At 37.4% G+C, this 22,341-nt stretch overlaps 1 protein-coding gene across 1 annotated transcript; it reads right to left on the bottom strand.

Annotated features, from left to right (window-relative positions):
• Window positions 1–226: 226 nt before the first annotated feature.
• On the bottom strand, window positions 227–15,603 carry LOC127427596 (endoplasmic reticulum membrane adapter protein XK-like). Its single transcript, XM_051675273.1, has 3 exons — window positions 15,258–15,603; window positions 8,631–8,893; window positions 227–4,433 (listed from the first exon to the last, which is right to left on the bottom strand). Exons 1-3 carry the CDS (start codon window positions 15,500–15,502, stop codon window positions 3,649–3,651), a joined length of 1,293 nt encoding a protein of 430 aa, XP_051531233.1. The 5' UTR covers window positions 15,503–15,603; the 3' UTR covers window positions 227–3,648.
• Window positions 15,604–22,341: the final 6,738 nt, after the last annotated feature.

Genomic DNA, 22,341 nt, shown 5'->3' with positions numbered 1-22,341 from the left:
GAGCTCTCTTTCTGTTTAATTTTACATACATTTTTCCTTTTTCATCTATATCTTCTGTAGATTTATAAAAGTGTGTTTTATCAGAACAATGTGACAATCAATCACTCAAACAGAAGGCAGAATATGTACTTTCTATTGCAACAAGGAGAACCTTGTGTCTCATGTCAACACAAAGGATTATAAAAGAGAAGTAAAAGAAACTCTCTGGACTATCATGGATAACGTATCACTCTCCTTTATTAAGTATGGACAGGTGCACATATTAAAAGCAGTGATGTGCTCTATACAGTGCTTATGGAGATGTTTTGAGGGGGTTTCCAGATCAAACCCTCATCACAAAGTTTTGCAAAATTAATAAACTCAAGCCATTCAGCTCCCACAAGGAGGCAGTAAAGTAAGGATACAATCATATACTCTCCTCTGTGAAAAAAATATTTTTTACACCTTGTAGCAAAAATCTTCAAAATAGTGTGCAAAACAGTGCACAATGTGAGTGTAATGTGAGTATATATATATATAACCAGTAAATAATGACAACATTTTCATTTTTGTGGTTGAACCACTCCTTTAAACAATTATTATACTTTATTATTTTTTATTTTATTTTATTTTTTTTATTTTTTATTTTTTTGCAGGATTATTAAGGTCCTGGCATCCAATCCCTCCAAACAATACATCATCTTTTGAAAGCATTCATGCAATTACTAATATTTTGGCTACAAGCTTGTGTTATCATATGATAACAATCTTAAAATTTTGTTATTCTGTGTGAACGAGTGTAGCAACAATAACAAGATAAATGATAAAGAAGGAAGCATTAATAATGAACCTGAGAGGCCGTCAAAAATTTTTCAAAAAGCAATGCCCTTAAAAAGTGAAGGAAAGATCAGCTTATAACTTTAGCAAATACAATCTTTTAAATAAATCAGTGCTTAAAATAACAGCCCGATCTTATGAAAACCACGTGAATATTGCAACATTTTTGCAAAATGCTCAACAGTCTGGTTCCGGAAGTAAAGATCCCATTCAATTTATCCATAGAAGAATTGATTTTCAACGATAATTTAGACAGACCTACCTTGAGCTCCGAGGATGTTTATCGATGGTATGAGCTTCTGTTGAAGCCATTCGTCTGCGTTATTTCAACTTCATTGTTTAAATAGCATGTTTGAATTCCTGGTAAACAACTACATTACCCATGACAGCAGAAAACGGTTCACCATTCAGAGAACCGCAGCCAACTGACCCTGCCTCGGAGCAACCGCACACTCCCATGACGCACTGTGAGTGACGTAATCAGACTCCCATTACCCTTAAACTACTTATCTAAATGTACATATCGGAATATTTAGCAGTAAACGTAAGATATTGTTTCTACACTTATAATCGACAACCTAAAATCAATAGTTTGATATATTTCCATTGTTTTTTATTCAATTAAATCATTCGCAATGCTTCATGGGATTGTAGTTTGTACCCTTGTGAAAGACGGTAAGTACACAGTCTTGTACCTTTGTCTTTTTGTCCAATTTTCAAATACTTTTTTGCTTAAAAACGAAGTTTGTAATGTTGTGAATCCCCTCGGAGCTGGTTGGTTTGGATCATGGCTTACTACTCTTTTATGGAGGATTTTATGAGAAGCCTATGCAAAAAATGAATGGGAAAAACACTTCCAGAACCCAGACGCTGAATAAGTGGGCAGGGCACTGTTGTGCTCTATTCATTACACGTATCGCAGCAGTTCCGATGTGCAATATCCACTGAGTGCCAATAAAAGTGAGTGAAATGTTCCCCCAAACAGATGAGGTTTTTAATAGGGATGCACCGATACCACTTTTTCTCTTCCGATCCGATTCCGATATTGGAAATCTCAGTATCGGCCGATACCGATCCCAATCCAATACCAGTGTTGTAGTTTTTTTTGCATAATCAGTTTAGAATATCTTTACATTATTGTGTGCTCTTTAATATGTAAAGAAACACAAACCTCTAACTACACATTATTTCAATATAAATGTATAGCTTATTAAGGAAAACTTTATTGTTAACTTGTCTACTGGATAGTGTAGCAGCAAAATTAACAGTAATTCCAGTATAAGTCATCAGTAGAAAATAAACTTTTCAAATTGCATCTGGACTTTAAAGGATTCAGATCTCTTTTTGTTCAATTTAGTTGTAAGATATCAGCTCACTTTTCATTCACAGTTATTTTTTGGAATCCGTTCAACTATAATTTGTAAACAAATAATAATAATAAAAATAATAATAATAATATATTATAATAGTAATACATAGTAATATATCACAATCGTGCACCTTTAACTTTTACACCCTCAGGCTTTTATTTTGACATTCTGAACTCTCCAGGAAGTCCTGTATGTGTCTGTTTGTTGGCAAATTCACAGTAGTTTAATTCGCTTCTTATTCAAATTCCAGTAAAAAAAATAAAAATGAAAAAAAAAGCACCTCCAGTGCCATTCTAAATGCATATTATAAGTGAACCGAACTATTGAGCATCTACACCTGAGATGCTGTTCGTGAGTGGAGCTGCGCTTGCATTTTATATATTTACTTATTAAACACAGCCTTTTGTGATTAACAGGGCTATTGCACGTCTTCAAGTGGCTTTGAATAAAATGCACGAGTCATATGAACTACTTTAATGGTGTTTTTATGGTTCTTTTATGTCATTTTTTGAGCTTGACAGTAACGAACATGACATAACAAACAGTATCGGATTTGGATCAGACTAGTCGGACCGATACCCAGTCCGTCTAAAAGCTTCAATATCGGAGCCGATACCGATCCAGGTATCGGATCGGTGCAACCCTAGTTTTTAAGGTTAATGTTCTATCGAGTTTTAAATAAAAAAATTAGACCTAGTCTTTACCCTAAACCTTGAATGTAAACCTAACCGATAGTGTCAGAAAAAGCAAATGTGAGATTAAAAAAAAAACACAATTCCTGAAGCAACCAATTCATTTTGTGCTGCTTTTATGACACTTTCATGTGATTTTCTGGACTCTTACCCCAGTTCTTTGCTTGCAAATATATCACTCTATCAGTTGAGGTACTGAGCGACTTGATTGCACTTGAATAAGCTTGAAAATGTAGTTTTGTAATGTATGTAATATGATGCAAATGTTGAAATATATTGCTTTTAAACATGTTTTGATGTGATAAGTGGTTACGAACTGATAATCTGCCGTTTTACTCGTGATTTGTGTGAATGTGAAAAGGCATTGTGGTTGTAGCACCTCTAGTATTTATTTCACTAGGAAATTGCCGCGATACGTACAACGAGCCATGTAAAAGTCATTTTGCAATGTAGTTATAGTAATGTGATTCTATGAGACCAGGTTGAAAAATGATGCATTCACAGAGAGCACTGAAATTGTAACGTTAATTATACAGACACATCACATGACAAAAGCAGCAATTTCACTCTCATTTTGTTAAGGATTTTCACATGCACTGCAATGGACCATGCTGGCTTGATTGCCTTGTATACCGAAGAAGAGAAACGTTTATCTCCAATTTTAACCAACGTTGCCTCTTACATTCCAACGTCAAGTACGAAGGCAAAGACTGCAACAAACATTTTCATTTGCCATACATCCTTCATGGCAATGTGCTTAAGTTGTTTACTCAGACTGTAACACAGGGTGGGTCATCTCCAACGTCTTTCCCTGATGGCTCTGACAAAGGCTTGGTCCTCATGGAGTCGGACTGGGAAAAGGGCTCCCGGAGCAGGCAAAGGGATCCACAGCCCTGCCAGAAGCCTTGGGCTGGACTGGAGGAAAACAGTTGCCGGCAAGGGTGGCAAAACTGGTAAAACAGCAACATAAAGAACACAGCTGTGGCATAACCCAAAAGCAGCAGAATTTCCAACACAGGGGCATCCACCCATTGGTAGAAATCAGTCCGGTAGACATACCACATCAATGTCAGCCCCGTGTTCTCTATGAAACGGAGTGAGTAATACGCCGCCATCCGCCTCCACGCCTGGCCTTTATCAATAAGATCAGGGTCATCCAGTTTGAGCTGAACGGCAGACCAGCAGAACACGTTGATGCCCGCATACAAGACAGTAAGCATGCAGAGTACGATAGTGGTGCCCACGCGTGTCAACGTCTTCTCGATATTCTCCGGAAACGGAGAACGACTGCTCCAGAAGAGAACCCATGGGAACAGAAAGAACAGGATGAAGTTGGCGGCCACTACTGGAAGTACCCACACCTTCAACACGGAGCTGAAGAGGACCAGCACGGTCACACGTGTGGCGATCTCAAACCCTCGCCACAAAAACACGCACAGGTACGCCAACGGCCGGACAGAGACTTCATAATCGTCATAGCGTATCTTGATAGCCAGAATGTTGCAGCGCAGGGCTCCGTATACAATAGAGAGAAGGGAAATGAACATCAATGTCCCTGGAAGGAAGAGAAAAAGAGAGACAAGAGGAAACATGAGTGAAACATAACCATCTAATTCAGTTTAAATTTGTCAGTGTTGGGGAGTAACTTAACTAAATGTAGCAATGCTACTAACTTAACTACAGTACATTTTCCAGTAGCGTGACAGTGGCTACGTCACTGTTTTTGACGCATTGCATTGCACATGCAGCTTTACCCCCAAACTAACTGAGGTAGCATTGAAAAGTCATTTTAATCACTTGGATTAAAAAAAAAAATCATTTTATTCATTTTAGTCCCTGCAAAAACATCCCTGTAAAATCTTTAGTTAGTTAGCAGTTTATTACTATGACTTTGATGTTTTCTAGATTTATTTGTTTTATTTACAGGGTTCCCACACCTCTTGACCAATGAATTTCCATGAATTTTCCATGTTTTTTCCAGTCACTGGATAAAGATTTTTAAATAATTCATTCACAAAGAGCGCGCTCACAATAAGTAATTTCCAGCGAAGGAAACGCTTTAGAGCATTGCATAACTTTTTTACATCCACTATAGAAATTTTGGTAACACTTTAAAAAAAGGTTCCATTTATTAACATTAAACTCCAAAAAAAAAAAAATAAATAAATAAAATAAAAATACAAAATAATAATAATCATAATTTTAAGATTTACACATTTCAATTTTATAACAAAATTTCATCAAACTAAATTGAGTAATCTTTAATAAAATAAAATAAAGCTTAATATTTAAGGTTTTATCAATTTACTTTTGTTAAACAATTAAATTGTAATGAAATTTTAAGGAATTTTGTATGAAACTGAAATTCTTAAAAATAGGTTAAACTAATTATTATTAATTATTAATCTTGGTTAATGTTAACTGATGAAAACACAATTGTTCATTGTTAGTTCATGTTACTTCATAGAGCATTAACTAATGTTATTGTATACAACGTTTAATTAAAAAGAAATATAAGTTATATTAACGTTGAAATGAACATGAACTAAGATTAACAAATGCTGTAAACGTATTGTTCATTGTTATTCATGTTAACAAATGTAGTCAACTAATGTTCACAAATAGAACCTTATTGTGAAGTGTTGCCGAAGCTACTTTTCCATGACTTTTTAAGATTTGCCTCATTTCCATGACTTTTCCAGGCCTGTAAGCCTGTATTTTAAAAGTCCCTGATTTCCAGGTTTTCCATGACCACAGGAACCCTGTATTTTTTATAAGTTTAATGATGTAACCCTTGTTGATTTATGGAAGATAAATAGTGTTTTGATTGCAAAAATAAAATATCTCATCTGATTTAAAAACACATTGCCCCCCTTTTATTTTTACTTATTTAACTTGTAGTGTAGCTACTGTAACAAACTATTGTTTTGCTATTTTAAATTCTGCATTAATGAGTTCACTGGTTCATATAGTGCTGGAGTGCATTGAAGTAAACTGATTTTGCATGCTGTTCATAACAGAAGGGCTCAAGCACAGGACTGTATTTGTATTACCTAACATTAACAAAGAGTTATAAATGCTGTAAATATATATATATATATATATATATATATATATATATATATATATATATATATATATATATATATATATATTGCTCATTGCATTAACTAATCTTAAAGAATGGAACCTTATTGTAAAGTGCTACTTTTGAAAGAATAATTAGGTGTTATGCATTATAAAGGTGGAGATGAGGAGCTGGAGGGATGCTGGAAAAATTGTCACCGGTGCGAGGGAAGCAGCCGCTTATACATCCTTGGGATATGATTGGCAGCCCTAGATGAACAAGCTCCTCCTGAACTTACATTTGGAACTTTATTTAGTTAAAAAAGTAGCTTCCCCAACACTGAACACTATATTACAAATAATATAAAAAATAATCACACATTGCACAAAAGCCTCGTCCATCTCTGCTTTACATACTTAGATATGAAATAAACAACTCTACTGTGATGCATAATATGTTGCCGAAACTGTTGCATCATTTACTGTTTTGTTTCCTGCTGTTAAGTAATAAAAGAATAGTAAATGCAGATACCCTGAAGGTCTACTGTAAATCCACCAGCAGCTCAAACATATGGCCTCCCATCTCATCCAGAATCAGTCACTGTATCATTACTTCATGCCTCTTGTGTAATGAATGGGGTCATTCTCTGTCCATTATGATCCACAATACTGCTTTCAAGAACAGACAACAAGGCTGGCAACACATTCCTCACATGTGGTGGACGACTACAAATCTTTTGATCTATCAGCGAATGGTCTATCATTCTATAGACAGGTACATATACAGTCTAGTGTGACAGTTCAGTATAGGTGGGGAGCAGGGATAGATACCATATGACTAATAGACTAAAACTGTCATTAAGCCATATGACAGCTTGCAAATCCACATGCCTCCTCATGCCTACAGTATATGTTGAATCAACCTGACTATATTAGGTTACACATAATATATAAACAGCTCCTTATGATAAAACTGCACAATGTACTTCACTTCACAAAAATATATTTTGCCAGTTTGTAAAGTTGTCTGTTCGTTGAGACCTGCACGCACCAGTATCTAACTGCTTGACATACTGTAGCACTATCTATTTTTGTGCTATTTTTGCTTTTAGCTGAACCAAAGTGTGCGTCCTTGAGATAACAAGAGGAAATATATAGTACACAAGCAGAGGAAAGCATTTCTAAGGCACAGTGTAGAATGTATCACTGAGGAGACCTTGTTAAATTTAGATGGGCAACAGTGAGGAGCTGCTCCATGTTTACAAAGAGGGTTCACATTATTGTAAACAAGAAATATGGTATTAATACAAAACAGAAGGTGTATAGATCATTTTTTAAAGGGCAAAAACATGACACACCTCAATGACATTAAAACCAATGGCTTTCTGTCTCTTTAACATGTTACAGATGTGGTGGAGAATGTCTGAAAATTAATCAAGCGATCCCACAAGAGGACTTTCAAAACTCGAAACTCGTTAACAGTGAAACTCATAAGCTTGCAAAGCTGTACATCACAAGCCCAAATAACGGCATGAAAAGAAAGAAGGAATAAAAAAATTCTTTCAACGAAGTCTTGAAAGAACGCAGGTGCTTGGAGATTCATTTTTGAAAGTTACGCTGTTTTTGACTTGACACACAGTTTTAAAAACACGTGCTCATGGCGTGAGGCACTGAAAAACATCCAGTCATTTTGCAATGGTACAGATGTCCACTTAGCATGTTAACACAGAAAATAGGGCGGCGCGATAATGATGAAAATCGTTATTGTCAATTATCCTTGATGTTGTAATTGTAATTATTCATTTTTATTAATAATTTCACAAGAACAGTTTTTCCCTCAGGCTATCTATCTCATGAACAGTTAAAACTGCCCCACTGAGCAATAATTATGTGCAACCTCTTCTGCCATTACATTCCCTTGCACTATGTATATAACAGATTTGTTTTCGTACATGTTTTTGTCTTATTGTGTATTTCTATATATACTTACATTTTCTATTTGCTTTTTATTTTTATTATCTCTGTCTTGTTGCTGTATTGTTGTGCATTGGAAGCTTCTGTCACCAAGACAAATTCCTTGTATGTGTAAGCATACTTGGCGATAAAGCTCATTTTGATTCTGATTCTGATTAATAGGATTTCTATTACAATTCTTATTTTGTGTGGGGCAACTGGATGCCATTGTCTTTATATAGACTACATATCGAAACCAAGCTGAGAACTGTCTGCCTTGTTTTAATTGCATGAAAAACAAAAGTGTTATTCAAATTTTGAAAAATGTATTCATTGAAAGTAAGCATTATTGATATGCCTTTTGACCAATTTAAACATCTCTGATTTGCCATTTCATTCATGTGCACATTTATTTATTTATTTTTGTAAATGTATAATATATATATATATAATATTATATTAGTTATATTACCCTGGAATTTGTTTTATTGTTAATAACTATTTTTTTTTTAACTATTTTCTTTGGTAAATATTTAAGAAATACTATTTCTTTATTTTTATGGATGGATGGATGGATAGCAAAAGCTTTCGGGTTTTCTAACAGTTCTCATCAAACCCAGTCTGTCTCTTGCTGCAGTTCTAATTTAGGTGTTGTTTGAGTGTGTGTGTGTGTGTGTGTGTGTGTGTGTGTGTGTGTGTGTGTGTGTGTGAGTGAGTGTTCTCTCTCTCTCACCTCTTCCAATAGACACCCCTTTCTGCAGCACACAGATGTAGAGCTGCAGTGTGAGCTGTGGTGCAGAACCCAGGAAGGCCTGTATGACAGAGGTCCTGGCGAAGGCTGCACGGTGAGTGACTAGCTTCCCCTCCACCTGCCCAACTTCCTGCTCCACCTCCTCTGTCTGCTCCTCCTGGGGCATCTGCTTCTTTCTGGTGATTGTGACATATGGCTCCTCCACCTTTCCAGCACTGCCATAGATACAGAAGGCATCCAGGCACCTTAGGAACAACATTGAGTGTATAGTTTAGATAGCAGTGCACATCTTTCAGTTTTTCTGTGCTGTTTTACAGGTATCTGACATAGTGACACCTCTGCGAATAGAAAACTTAGTTAACACTACACACAATATCACCACATATAACATCGATTTTGCATCTGTCATAGACTTTTCAATTGCCCTACCTCACTGCATCACCAACACCTTGTTACATGTCTACTATATGCATGTACTGTACATACGATATGGTGCATTGTGGCCATATGGCAACAATTTCTTTTCTTTCACTTTCTCACCTTTTAGTAAAAAATATCCATAATGCAGTTTTGGAAATAAAAGAGCAGTCTTTAAAGTAACCAAATAATGTGCTGTTTTTAAGCCACATGACACAATTTTGTCTCCAAGACTGTTTTTCCGAGGGTCACCCTTGACACGAAATGCTCTTTTAAACACGTTTTGGTATGTTTCTTCTACATCATGATTTTCTTTTTTTTACTGCATCTTTGATAAGTTAATTAGATAGTGTTGTTAACTGATAAACTTTATCTAATATAGTTTTACAGAAAATTAAGAAAATATGAACATTGTCAAATGGCAACTCTGCACTACAATGGTAAAATGTCTAAGTTACTGATCTTGCACTAATGCATTTTTTCATTGGTTATTTTTATAGATAGTGCCATCTATTTTATTATTACATTTATTCATTTATTTGGAAGTGTTTACCATAATAAAATAGCATTTATGCACAATAAACACAACTTTTCAGACCAAAATGAACATGACAATGTTTTATGGAAAGAGTGCACAGTTAGTTCTTCCAAATGACAACGTGGGTTTCCATCCAGCAATTTTTATGCACATTTTGAAATTGCACATAAGAAATCCTGAATGGAAACGCTTCATATGCTAATAAACTTTCTTTGTTTTGTTTTTTGTTTTATTTTTAATTTGTATCCCCTTTTCTCCCAATTTGGAATACCCAATTTCCACTATTTAGCAGGTCCTTGTGGTGGCGCGGTTACTCACCTCAATCCGGGTGGCGGAGGACAAGTCTCAGTCGCCTCAGCTTCTGAGACAGTCAGTCCGCGCATCTTATCACTTGGCTTGTCATGCATGACACCGTGGAGACTCACAGCAGGTGGAGGCTCATGCTACTCTCTTCAATTACAACTTACCACGTGCCCCACTGAGAGCGAGAACCACAAGGCGGTTACCCCATGTGACTCTACCCTCCCTAGCAACCGGGCCAATTTGATTGCTTAGGAGACCTGGCTGGAGTCACTCAGCAAACCCTGGATTTGAACTCGCGACACCACAGGTGGTAGTCAGCGTCAATACTCGCTGAGCTACCCAGGCCCCCACAAATAAACTTTCTAGATTCGCTTAAAATTTAATGCGCTAGGAGGAGGTGGATTTTCTAGAGTTTCGCATTAGTTAAAATGCGCATTAAAGTGATGGAAACGGTTTATTTGCAAAATGATGATGTGTTTTGTCCATTCATGCATGTGTTATGAGTGTGCGATATCTTGATGTGATTAGCCCACCAAAAGGTCCGACCTTGGCACACAATCCTTTGAACATAGCGCTTGTCATTCGGAAGTGTTTAACCCACAGCTGGTCAATAAAATGAGTCCTCACAATCCACCAGAACAGTTCTGAGAGCGAGCGCTCCCAGGTATGCGGAGACTGGCAGTGTGTGGGCATCGCAGCCATTTCAGCTCCATTATATCAAATATTACACTTATTCTGCGGTGTCTTGTGGATGCATTTCATAAAATGAGATACTTGCTCCAATCTTGCAATAAAACTCTTTCCGAAGCAGGGAGAGGTCATTCAGCTGCTCCATCATGACGAGGCGGTTCTCTCATGATAATGCGCATTAGTAGTGGATGGAAACGCAACAATTAATATTTTCTTAAGTCAATTTTTTAGAAATGCGCTTAAAAAATGCAAAATATTTTGGATGGAAACCCAGCAAGTGAGGATGAACTATAGGCTTTAGTGACAGTTAAAATGAGTGACATCAATAATCCACAATATTGAAGAACGCATGATAATGATTCACTCAATTTTAGTTTGTATGAGTTAAATGTGTATAAATACATCAATTAATTGAAGAAATATTCATTTAATTCAAGGAGGAACTGATCATGTTTAAGAAAAACATTTAGTTGCCACATGACAATGTTTCCTTTGTTTTTCCTTTTTTTCCCAAAAAATTATTTTCTCTTTTTTTTTTCCTTTTTATTGTTGCTATTTTATGTCAGAAAATCAAACGGGAAAAAATATTCCACTGTTAGAACATAATGCGTACCATACAGGGTTAACTTGAACGTCACTATTTCAGTTACACTTATTTTAGTGTTTTTGTATTGCTATAAGGCAGAAATGCGAAGCTTTTAATTTTATTAAGGCACTTACATTAATTCTTTTGTTAAAACTTGTGTATAATTTGAGTTGTAAGTTGTTTAAATAGTTTTTACGATAATAGTTAATAGTTTTTACGGTCGTTTTAGGGTTTGCGGCATTATGTTGTCATGGAAACAAAGGTGCACAATTAGATATTTTTTTCATCTCACAAATCATGCTAACACTCATATTGTTTACGTGTTGTGTGACTATACTTTTTAAACCGTTTTTTTAATGTTTATTGATTGGCCCCATTCACTTCCATTGTAAGTGCCTCACTGGCTATGTTTCGCTGTATATAATTATTATATAATTTTCATCAATCAGAATAAATTCAGTCCGATTGCAGATTCCGAATGTACTGTTTATATGTCCCCTAAACTTTGCAATCTGATACAAATATTAATTTACATGTGCATTACATGTATTCCGAACAAAACTTCTGTGCATGCAAAGAGCGTTAGTCGTTGCAATCTGAAGAAGCAGAGAAAGGCTGAGAAAGTGAGAATGGCACCAAAGTCCTTTGTTTTGTTTTTTCTCCCCATTTTTCTCCCCAATTTGGAATGCCCAATTCCCAGTGCACTCTAAATCCTTGTGGTGGCATAGTGACTCGTCTCAATCCGGGTGGCGGAGGACGAATCTCAGTTGCCTCTGCGTCTGAGACCGTCAATCCGCGCATCTTATCACGTGGCTTGTTGAGCGCGTTACCGTGGAGACATAGCGCATGTGGAGGCTTCACGCTATTCTCCGTGGCATCAACGCACAACTCATCACGCGCCCCACCGAGAGCAAACCACATTATGGCGACCACGAGGAGGTTACCCCATGTGACTCTACCCTCCCTAGCAACCGGGCCAATTTGGTTGCTTAGGAGACCTGGCTGGAGTCACTCAGCACGCCCTGGATTCGAACTCACGACTCCAGGTGTGGTAGTCAGCGTGTTTACTCGCTGAGCTACCCAGACCCCAGGTGTTTTTGCTTTGTTGAGATATCTAAAAAAAAATATGCCAGAAAAGCTTTCTTCTTATGTTACTCACTCTACTCTGCAAACGAAGAATTAGAAGCAGCACCTACTACCCTGTCTGACTTAACCATGTATTTTCCTGATGCCATTCCTCCTCTAGTCTAACTGCAGGCATCTCTGGAAGCGAGTACGAAGACAGGTGAGAATTGTCCTTAAAGGAGTTTACAGATGTGGGATGGAAGCAAAATAATAGGGACTTTAAGCAACATCTGTGGACGGGACGCTACGCAAAAATCAATAAGCAATAATGACGGCGGAACGGAGCATTTAATCATTCAAGAATAAAAAGGTAGGCTATTTAAACAGCAAGAGAAGTGATGCTCACAGTGTTAAATAACTGTCAGAAGAAGAGTTTTACTCTTGTACGATATTAATAGCCTACGTCTAAAACCTAGATATTATTATTAATAGTCTACCGATATTTTTGAGGTTTTTTTATTCAAAGCCTATAACCGTGTGTAATTTAACATACGTTTCCAGGAGGATGTTTAGGCTATTTACTGTGTTCACTTTGCATCATCTCTTGTAAAACATATTCTAACATTTACTTTCTTAATCTGTCACGTCCGATCGACTGTCACTATGGCAATGAAAAATGCTTTAAAAATTATGGTTTCGACATCAGGAAGTGAGTGAAGTCACGTATACACAATGGAACACAGAATGCCGTACAGAATATTAAGTGCAAGCCCGCATACCCTTAATAATTGCTTTGTAGGTTCCCGTGAAGAGTATCATGTATAAACATACATACTGCATGCACCAAATCTCTGCACATGAGCGCAAGGTATTTTGAATACAATTGAGAAAGTAGTCGGATTCAATCGTTTACATGGCTAATATTTTTTTTAAATCTGATTATTTTAGGTCTACACCACCCCCTTCAATCGGATGGAAATTTCATTTGGATCCAGCTCAGTCAGATCATTTTTTTGTTTACATGTAGGCTTTTCAATCCGACTGAGCTATCCGTCGGATTCTAAACGGATTATTTGTTTGCATGTAAACGTGGCCACTGTAACCCAGATTTTTTAAGTCAATAGGGCAGTAGTAGCTCAGTGGTTAAGGCTCAGGGTTACTGATCAGAAGGTCAGGGGTTCAAGCCCCAGCACTGCCAAGATGCCACTGTTGGGCCCTTGAGCAAGGCCCTTAAGCCTATCTGCTCCAGGGGTGCCATATCATGGCTGACCCTGCACTCTGACCCCAGCCTAGCTGGGATATGTGAAAAAGAAGAATTTCACTGTATATGTATAATGTGTGATAAATAAAGAAAATTATTATAGTTAATTAAAAAGAAATTACATTTTTGTGGAAATCAACATTAAGCCACATATTATTCCTTTAACTAAAAGCACTTGACAAACCATACAAAAAACTATTGACATACACTGATCAGCCACATCATTAAAACCACTGACAGGTGAAGTGAATAACATTGATTATCTCGTTACAATGGCACCTGTCATGTGGTTGGATATATTAGGCAGCAAGTGAACAGTCAGTTCTTAAATTTCATGTGTTGGAAGCAGGAAAAATGGGCAAGCGTAAGGATCTGAGAGACTTTGACAAGGGCCAAATTATGACAACTGGGTCAGAGCATCACCAAAACGGCAGGTCTCGTGGGGTGTTCCCGGTATGCAGTGGCTAGTACCTACCAAAAGTGGTCCAAGGAAGGACAACCTGTGAACCGGCGACAGGGTCACGGCGCCCAAGGCTCATTGCACATTAAACCAGCATAATTCTAGCTTACCCCAAGCTTCTATAATGCCTCAGAGGCCAATCTGTCCATCTCATTCGTTTAAAATGCAGAGGCTAGGTGTCCAAGCGTAGGCTGTAGGTGCCAAACATTTCCCTGAAACAGCCTTGTCATTGAACAGTATGGAGTCAAACAGTCCTTAATGACAATGTGATGGATGGCAGTGTGTTAAGAGGAAGCCAAGAGATCTTCCACAGGCCATTCACACAAACTCAGTGAAATAAACATTTGAATTATGCATGGTCCACACAGGGTTGAAAGAGTGCTGTATCTGAATGAGCAGGCGCAGGTTGCACAGGAGCGGGGCCAGAAGGCACGGGGTGCACCCTAAAAATGAGCTCTGCCACCCTACTTGCCACCCCTACTCATGTCGTGGAGACGGTGCGCAATGGCTTAACCCGTCCGTTTTGCGCATGGTTCATAACAGGGTGTCTGGCAGGACAAAGAGTCCCCCCCCCCCCCCCCCCAGTCAGATGTACTTACTGGATGCCACCCCTCACTCAACTCTTGCCACCGCTTTGCCACCCCTGGTAAAAAAAAAAATAAAAAAAATCCTGGACACGCCACTGGGTCACGTTGCTAAATTGCACTAGAAGGCAAAATCGATGCATCAATTATGCACAGTCAATGCAACAACATACAGACAGATGGAGATGGAACAGTCCACTGTGAGGCCTTGACTGAAATAGATGCTGTGGATAACACCAGTAACTATTGCACGTATTTGCAATCATTGTATTTGTATTCAGGATACAAATTGTGCACATCTGGCTGGAAGCTTGTGTACAAAATAAACAGCAGTTTGTTCATTTGCAGCGCGCGTTTAAAATCGATCTCGAAAACGATGCGAGTGCGTAATCACGCACCTAACACATTCCTGCGCAGTTCATGGTATGGTCACTTACCCATATAATTAACAGCGACAAAAAACCGTGAAACAGACCTGCCTGAGCGCATAATAAATATCGACAATATAATACGCGCATGTTATCGTCTGTGTGCGCAAAAGAGAAAATGCTTCTTATTACACGCTCACAATTGATGCTTTGGGTCTTCAGTCCGTTATGTGGATAGAGATTACTCATCCATCTATATACATGGTATGCAATCCTCACCATTCAAACACATCCAAGATCTAATGCGTTAAAACAGAATAACTCATTGGCTACTTACCGGATTATTGGCCCTAGCTGTAATATATGAAGCAGCAATACTAGAGGTCTGTCTCTGCTCAGGTCTCTGTGAATAAAGATCAGTGTGAGCTGGACCAGCACGGATGGCACAAGCGTGAAGAGGAGAGTGAAACACTGCCAAATCTTGTCACCGGCGGAGCGATAAGTGGTGCTCAGATAAAGAGCAGCCGTCGTCTCGGCCGTAAACAAAGAGACCGACACTAGAACTGAACTGGGAAGTCTCATCCTCACTCATCCATCTTGATTTTCTGCTCTCCGATCTCGAATGCATGCATTTTGAAATTTCAGTGCTCGCGTGCAACCACCAGACACAGCCTCACAGCTGATCGAGGCGAAAAACGGTGTTGCAACTCTAACCGATAGGGGGCGCAGTAAGCTCAAATTTGACTCGTCATCAGCAAGCAGTGGGTAAAAGTCAATAGGGGAGTAGGTATACTGCAAAATTTGTCGACTAATGCAAATCATTACATCAGGATGTTTTTATTTATTTATTTATTTATTTATTTTTTAGTAACAAATGAAGATTAAGGCTAGTGCACCTCTTGAGGTCAGGACAGTGAGGTTTATACACATTGCACAGCTATCTATCAGCTGGCCACCATTACACTCACCCCCCTAAACCTCACTCTCATCTGGGTCACGGCACCATTGTGATGCTCCTGTTCTACCCGCTCCGTACGGAACTCGAACCGGCGTCACCGGCATGGGAGGTGGGTGCGCTAACAAAGAGGCAAAAAATTTATATACATTGCACAGCTATCTATCAGCTGGCCACCCTTACACAAGTAAATTGTGATCAGACCATTGTAACTCCAAAAATCACATAAAGGAGGCATAAAAGTAATCCATAAAACTCCAGTTCCTTCAGAACCAATACAGGTGTATACAGAACAATATTTAAGTCCTTTTTTACTATAAATCTCCACTTTAACTTTCACTTTCAGATGTGAAAGTGAAACTAAACAGGCAGCACATGTGACTTTCACATGTAAAAGTGAAAGTGCAGATTTAGAGTAAAAAAAAGAAGAAAAAAAAAGGACTTACATTTTGCTCTGTTTCTCACCCACACCTATTATACTGCTTCATAAGACATGGATTTAACCACTGAAGACTTTTATGCTGCCTTTATGTGGATTTTGGAGCTTCAGAATTTTGGTACCCATTCACTTGCATTGTATGGACCTGCAGAGTTGAGATATTCATCTAAAAATTCAGCAGAAATGTTCAGCAGAAGAAAGAAAGTCATACACATCTGGGATGGCATGAGGGTGAGTAAATGATGAGAGAATTATTATTATTTTTTAATTTAAATTATTTTTTATTTTTTTTGGTTGGGGTGAACTATCCCTTTAATCTAAGTAACCGCCCTTTTATTGAACACTTTCACTCATGCATTTAATTAATCATGACTGACTGTGAATAGTGAACTTCTACAATGGCATCATAACTAAAAAATATTGTTATTGTACTGCATCCGTGCCTCTAGGTGTCAGTGTAAGTCCATTACTGAGCTCACCTTTAAGAAAAACACTGTATTTTATAGGGGCCTTTAGACCCTGCAATAGGGGGGCTTTTTACCCCAAATACTGGAGTATTGGACAGTTATTGAAAAACTTATGATTTAATCACATTGAACAAAACTGAAAATTAACAAATAAGTAATTTGTCTCAAAATGTATGTGATCATTGCTGAAATTTGCAACTTTTTAAAAGTTCTTAAATATTAGTTGAAATTGCCTCAAAATTGCCTCGATTTAGACATTACATGCAATGACCTCATGGATCAGGAAAATGTTGAAGTGCATAGTAACAAACAGATGTTTAGGAAAGTGCTGGGGGGTTTTATCCTCGTTGTACTCTAATGATGAGTAATTAGTGCTGTGTCATGTGAATAAGTCTTTCGGAAATGCTTTGCAGCCCATAGTTTGTACGTCAATGCTACACAATAGTAAATTGTAAATGTTGCTCTCAAAGACACCAGAATTAAATGCTTTGCTGCTATTTTTAGATTTTTTTGTAAGTCACAGTGTGTGAAATGTTAATGGAAACATATTCAAGAATGAATGAAGCACAAGTAATTTATGCAAATCAGTTTCACTTCATAAAATTCCTATCAAATCATGAGTCTGTTAGTGTACTTCTTTTAAATAGATTTTAAATGTGGGCTTACTTTTAGCACTTAAAAGGTATAGTTCACCCCAAAATTTTAATTCTGTCATAATTTACTCACCCTCATGTTGTTTCAAACTTGTATGACTTTCTTTCTTATGTTATGTGGAACACAAAATAAGATTTCTTTTTACCTTATCAATATAATGGCATTTGCCACTTTAAAGCTTAAAAAAAAAGAACCCAACAGTATCACAGAAGTAGTCCATGTGGCTTGTGCGTCATATTCCAAGTCTTCTGAAGACATACAGGTTTTGGTAAGAAACAACCTGCAATGCAAGTGATTTTTCAATGAAAACCTAGACTAGTTGCACGTTCTTGAGCGCCGTGAGAGATGCGAGAACTTACAGTGTATTGTTAAGTGCCATAAACACCTCAAGTTCTCACGGGAACGACATGAGGGTGAGTAAATTATATGCATAAGCATGGCATCCTCATGTAACATTTTTGTCATCGTTGCATATAAGTTTAATTCTTTCAATATAATTATTTTATAGACAGTCATTTCTGACACAATTACTACCTGATTTCAATGCAGGATCCAAACCTTGGTCTTCCAAGCTGCTGACACAACATGCTTCCTGTCATGCCAAAGGGGAAGGTAAACACAATGGAGCCAGTGCAGAAATGTCTGATAAGAGATGGTGCTTGTCGGTGAGTAATGTGTAAACTGTAATGTGGCCAATTATAGGGAACTCTCGGAAACAACATGCAGACTTCCCGTGTGATCATGTTGGCTAAACATGACATTTTAGAGTGTTAAGAGAAAAGAGGTCAAAAACAAAATGTGGTAATTGGGTATTGATTAACTGTTCCAATTTTTGAGCAATCAAAATAATTAGTTTTCAGGCTTACTCTAATAAAATCTAATAAAATCCTGACTTGAATTTCCTTTTGGTGAGTTCAGGCAATGCATTTACTTGACAGGCAGATGATAAATCCCAACAGTAATCCTGCTGGAGTTACATTTCATGCAGAATTACTAAAGAAAATGAAACATGTCAGACCTAATCAGTGTGTGGTTCTTCCACAGAAATTGGTCCCTGAATGGAACGGGATGGAAAAGAGGGTTCACTTCTGTAGCCGAAGTCACAATGAATGATGGACTGTTCATCATTACACTGAGTGAGTGGAAACCCCATAGACAAGAGTTTAGCTGTGTCACTTTGTGAGGGTATCATTTCATCGTCAATTGTCTAAGCCAGAAATTTAGGGGCAGCTAACCTAATGGTCTGTACATTCTTGTTTGTTAAGTACGCAGAATCACTCTAAGAATGACTCTTAATCTGAATATGTTACCTGGATATGTTGTGCTTAAAGATACAAATTCCCTCTTACATTTTACAACCTTTCCACTTAACTACCCGGCTGAAGTTTCTCTGCCGAGTCACATTTTCCTCTAGTTTACACATGTAGGTTCACCACCTCACATGCAGAGGAGACCTACTGTAGAAAACGCACCTGTATATGGCTCTGTCCTACCCTTGATTTAAAACCAGCTTTGTGAGAAATGTCTTTGAACATTAGACCCTTAGTTATTGCCTAGCAAAACTCGTTTTCACCACGTAATAAACCAGACCTCACTGTGAATCCAGTGGTCAAATATTCTTCCACTGAAATCGGTCTGTGCTTAACATAATTTGAATAACTGCCCTCAATGGTCGAAGCTGAAAGTGTTGTCGAACGTATGGGCACATGTGAGCTCCAGTTTCCGAGTGAAATGTCCACAGAATGGCACCAAAAACAAGTTGTATTTTAGTTGTAAATGATGTAATATAGTTAATAGGAATGCTTATTTCTCTACCCCCATCCCAAACCCCAACACTACACCTAACTGTTATTGGAGTAAAAATGAAATTTTAGAGGGAAAAGGCAACCCGAAGCTTACTCACCGTTGTTTATGTGGACGTGATTACTCTCTGGTTGCTGGTCTCTGAGGTTGCTCGTGCAATGCACTAAAAGTAGTGCGAAAGGAAAAGGTAAATACATTTGAATAGATGCAAAAAAGTCTGATATGGGATGGCAGCAACCCGGCAGAATGGGGTTGATGTTAAGCAACTTGAAAACTCAGTAGTAACATGTCAAATTATAGTGTGATCAAATTGAATCAACAACTACCAATGCTTTAAAGATGTAGTTACTTACCTCATCTGCTTTACTTAGCCTCGTCTGCAGACATGTTTATCACAGTTTCCAGGCGAAAGCAAATGGTCCTGAATAATCCTTAATTGGCCTCGGTAAAGAGTAAAGATGAAAAAGAAATGGGTACTCTTGGGACAAATGTAGAGGATGGGTGCTTGCAAGCATGGTCTTTTCATATTGAGAACAAAATGGAGCAGAAATTGACCAAATTAGAGCTCATTACACATTGAATTCAAGTAGAGTATAGAACACAGCCTTATAAGGCTTTACAACAAATACCAACGTCAATGTGATTCAATTTATCAGATCTTTAGTTCATTATGTGGTACTGCTTGGAACTCTCTGTTACATTCATCATTGTCGGAAATTGGTACCCAACCAAATTTGATACAGATTGTACGCTTTGTTAGTTACAGCAGCATTTTATTTTTTATTTTTTTACTAATAAAAAACAGATCAAAGCATATAGTAATGCAATAAACCCAACTGGAAACCAAATAATATTTTTCTGCATATATAGTAACTGTAGTGTCCTGTTCATTGAACAATGAACTATGTACATAATGTGCACATTAATCTTTGAATAGAATATGGTAATCATCATTTGACTGAATTTGTACATTTACTACATTTGCTTTACATTTGGCAGATGCTTTTATCCAAACTGACATGCAGTGCTTGCAAGCTATACAACTTATCAGCATGTGTGTTCCATGTAAATCAATCATTTTTTGCCATATTGGATGCTGTTGGTATACCTTTTTGACCTCATAAACTTGTGTTCACTGTTTTCAGATTTTTTAAAAGGACTATTTTGGGTCAAGCTCAATCGACAGCATTTGTGGCATAACATTGATCACAACGAAAATTACAAGTTCAACTTGACCCTCCTTTTCTTAAAAAAAAAGAGCAAAAATCGAGGTTATAGTGAGGCACTTACAGTATGTAACATAGAAGTGAATGGGGCCAATTTTTGGAGGGTTTAAAGGCAGAAATGTGAAGCTTATAATTTAATAAAAGCACTTACATTAATTCTTCTGGTAAAACTCATATATTATTGGAGCTGTAAAGTTGTTTGAATCATTGATTTTATTGTCATTTTAGTGTTTCAGGGTTTGCAGTTAAGTGGCCCTGGCAATAAAGTTGTTAAATTGTATATAACTGTACACAGAAAAGGTTACTAAGCGATTTTATCACACTAAAATCATGTTAACATGCATATTGTATTTGAAACAGTGAATATTTTAACATTTACAGATTAGCCCCATTCACTTCCATTGTACGTGCCTCACTGTAACCCAGATTTTAGATTTGTCGAAATGATTTTCTATTGTTAATCAACATTATGCCACAAATGCTGTCGAATGAGCTTAACTTGTATTGAACCCAGAACCACTGACCATCCACCACCCACCTGTTTTTGAGCTGTCAATCAAAGGTAAAAATATTTCCCAGAATATTACTGCTTTTCTTGTACTTTGCCCACTTGGGTCCATAATTCACAAATGTAATCCCAAGTAAGATGAATAGGCAGCCTCAACTTAGTTCCTGAGTGTGAGTCAGGCTGAAGTGAAATAGTTTGAGTAAGAAATTTAATTTCTGTGCAAAATGTTCAAGGTGACTGGCATTGACAATTGGTTGAGAGGTTGCAATGGTTTCCTTACCATGTCACTGTGTGTGTGTGAGACTTTTGAGAACTTTTGAGGACTTTTTTTAGGTTACAAACTGGTAATTACAAGGGTATTATGCTATAAATGTGGTTTATGAGGACATTTCTAGTGCCCCCATAATTTAAATCGCTTTAAAAACATACTAAACGATGTTTTATTGAAAATGTAAAAATGCAGAAAGTTTTCTGTGAGGGTTAGGTTTAGGGTTAGGGTTAGGGGATAGAATGTATTGTTCGTGCAGTATAAAAATCATTATGTCTATGGAGAGTCCTTATAATGATAGCTGCACCAACATGTGTGTGTGAGTGTGCGCGTGTACGTATACGAAAGAGGGAGCCATTTATTTGGACATTTCTGATCTTTGCTCAAGTCCACTGTCAGTTTCATAGCATGACAAAAGTGCAATGCAAACAGGGCATTTATGAGCGTACTTAAATGGATAGTTCACCCAAAAATGAAAATTCTCTCATTATTTACTCACCCTCACGATATCCCAGGTGTGTATGACTTTCTTTCTTCACCAGAACTCATTTGAAGAAAAATAGAAAAATATCTCAGTGATCATGTCATTTTAGAAGACATTAGTTTAACCACTGGAGTTGTAGTGATGACATTTATGCTGACTGTCTGTGATTTTTGGAGCTTCAAACGAGAAATCTCCATCTACTTGCATTTTAAGGACCTACTGAGCTGAGATATTTTTCTATATTTCTTCAAATGTGTTCTGATGAGGAAAGAAAGTCATACACACCTGTGATATCATGAGGGTGAGTAAATAATGAGATAATTTGCATTTTTGGGTGAACTATCACTTTAATGAAAAGTATAGTTTGAAACATGAGTGAGACTTCATGTCATATATTTACCTGAAGTCAACTATTCGGATCTTGGATGGGTGTTTAATCAAGGAACTGAAATAAAATCAATCACCTGCTGTTTTAGATTAAGAATGAGGAAAGAAGAGATCCTTAAAAAACATATCACAGATTTACCGTCAGTTAGAAGTATCTGATGTACTGTAGCTCCCATATCTCAAACTTTAATATCTGCTTCAGAAGACTTGGTACATATAGTGCATGCTTT

The sequence above is a fragment of the Myxocyprinus asiaticus genome, chromosome 37 (genome assembly GCF_019703515.2).
Source record: "Myxocyprinus asiaticus isolate MX2 ecotype Aquarium Trade chromosome 37, UBuf_Myxa_2, whole genome shotgun sequence".
In the NCBI taxonomy this organism is placed as follows: Eukaryota; Metazoa; Chordata; class Actinopteri; order Cypriniformes; family Catostomidae; genus Myxocyprinus; species Myxocyprinus asiaticus.
Note: the sequence above shows the minus strand (reverse complement) of the source record. Positions and strands in the feature narration are given on the sequence as shown.

Coding starts and splice junctions, on each gene's coding strand:
- LOC127427596 (XM_051675273.1), bottom strand. CDS start 15,502: ATGAGACTTCCCAGTTCAGTTCTAGTGTCGGTCTCTTTGTTTACGGCC. Junction 8,894..15,257: donor CAGCTAGGGCCAATAATCCG/GTAAGTAGCCAA, acceptor GTTGTTCCTAAG/GTGCCTGGATGCCTTCTGTA. Junction 4,434..8,630: donor AGGGGTGTCTATTGGAAGAG/GTGAGAGAGAGA, acceptor TCTTCCTTCCAG/GGACATTGATGTTCATTTCC.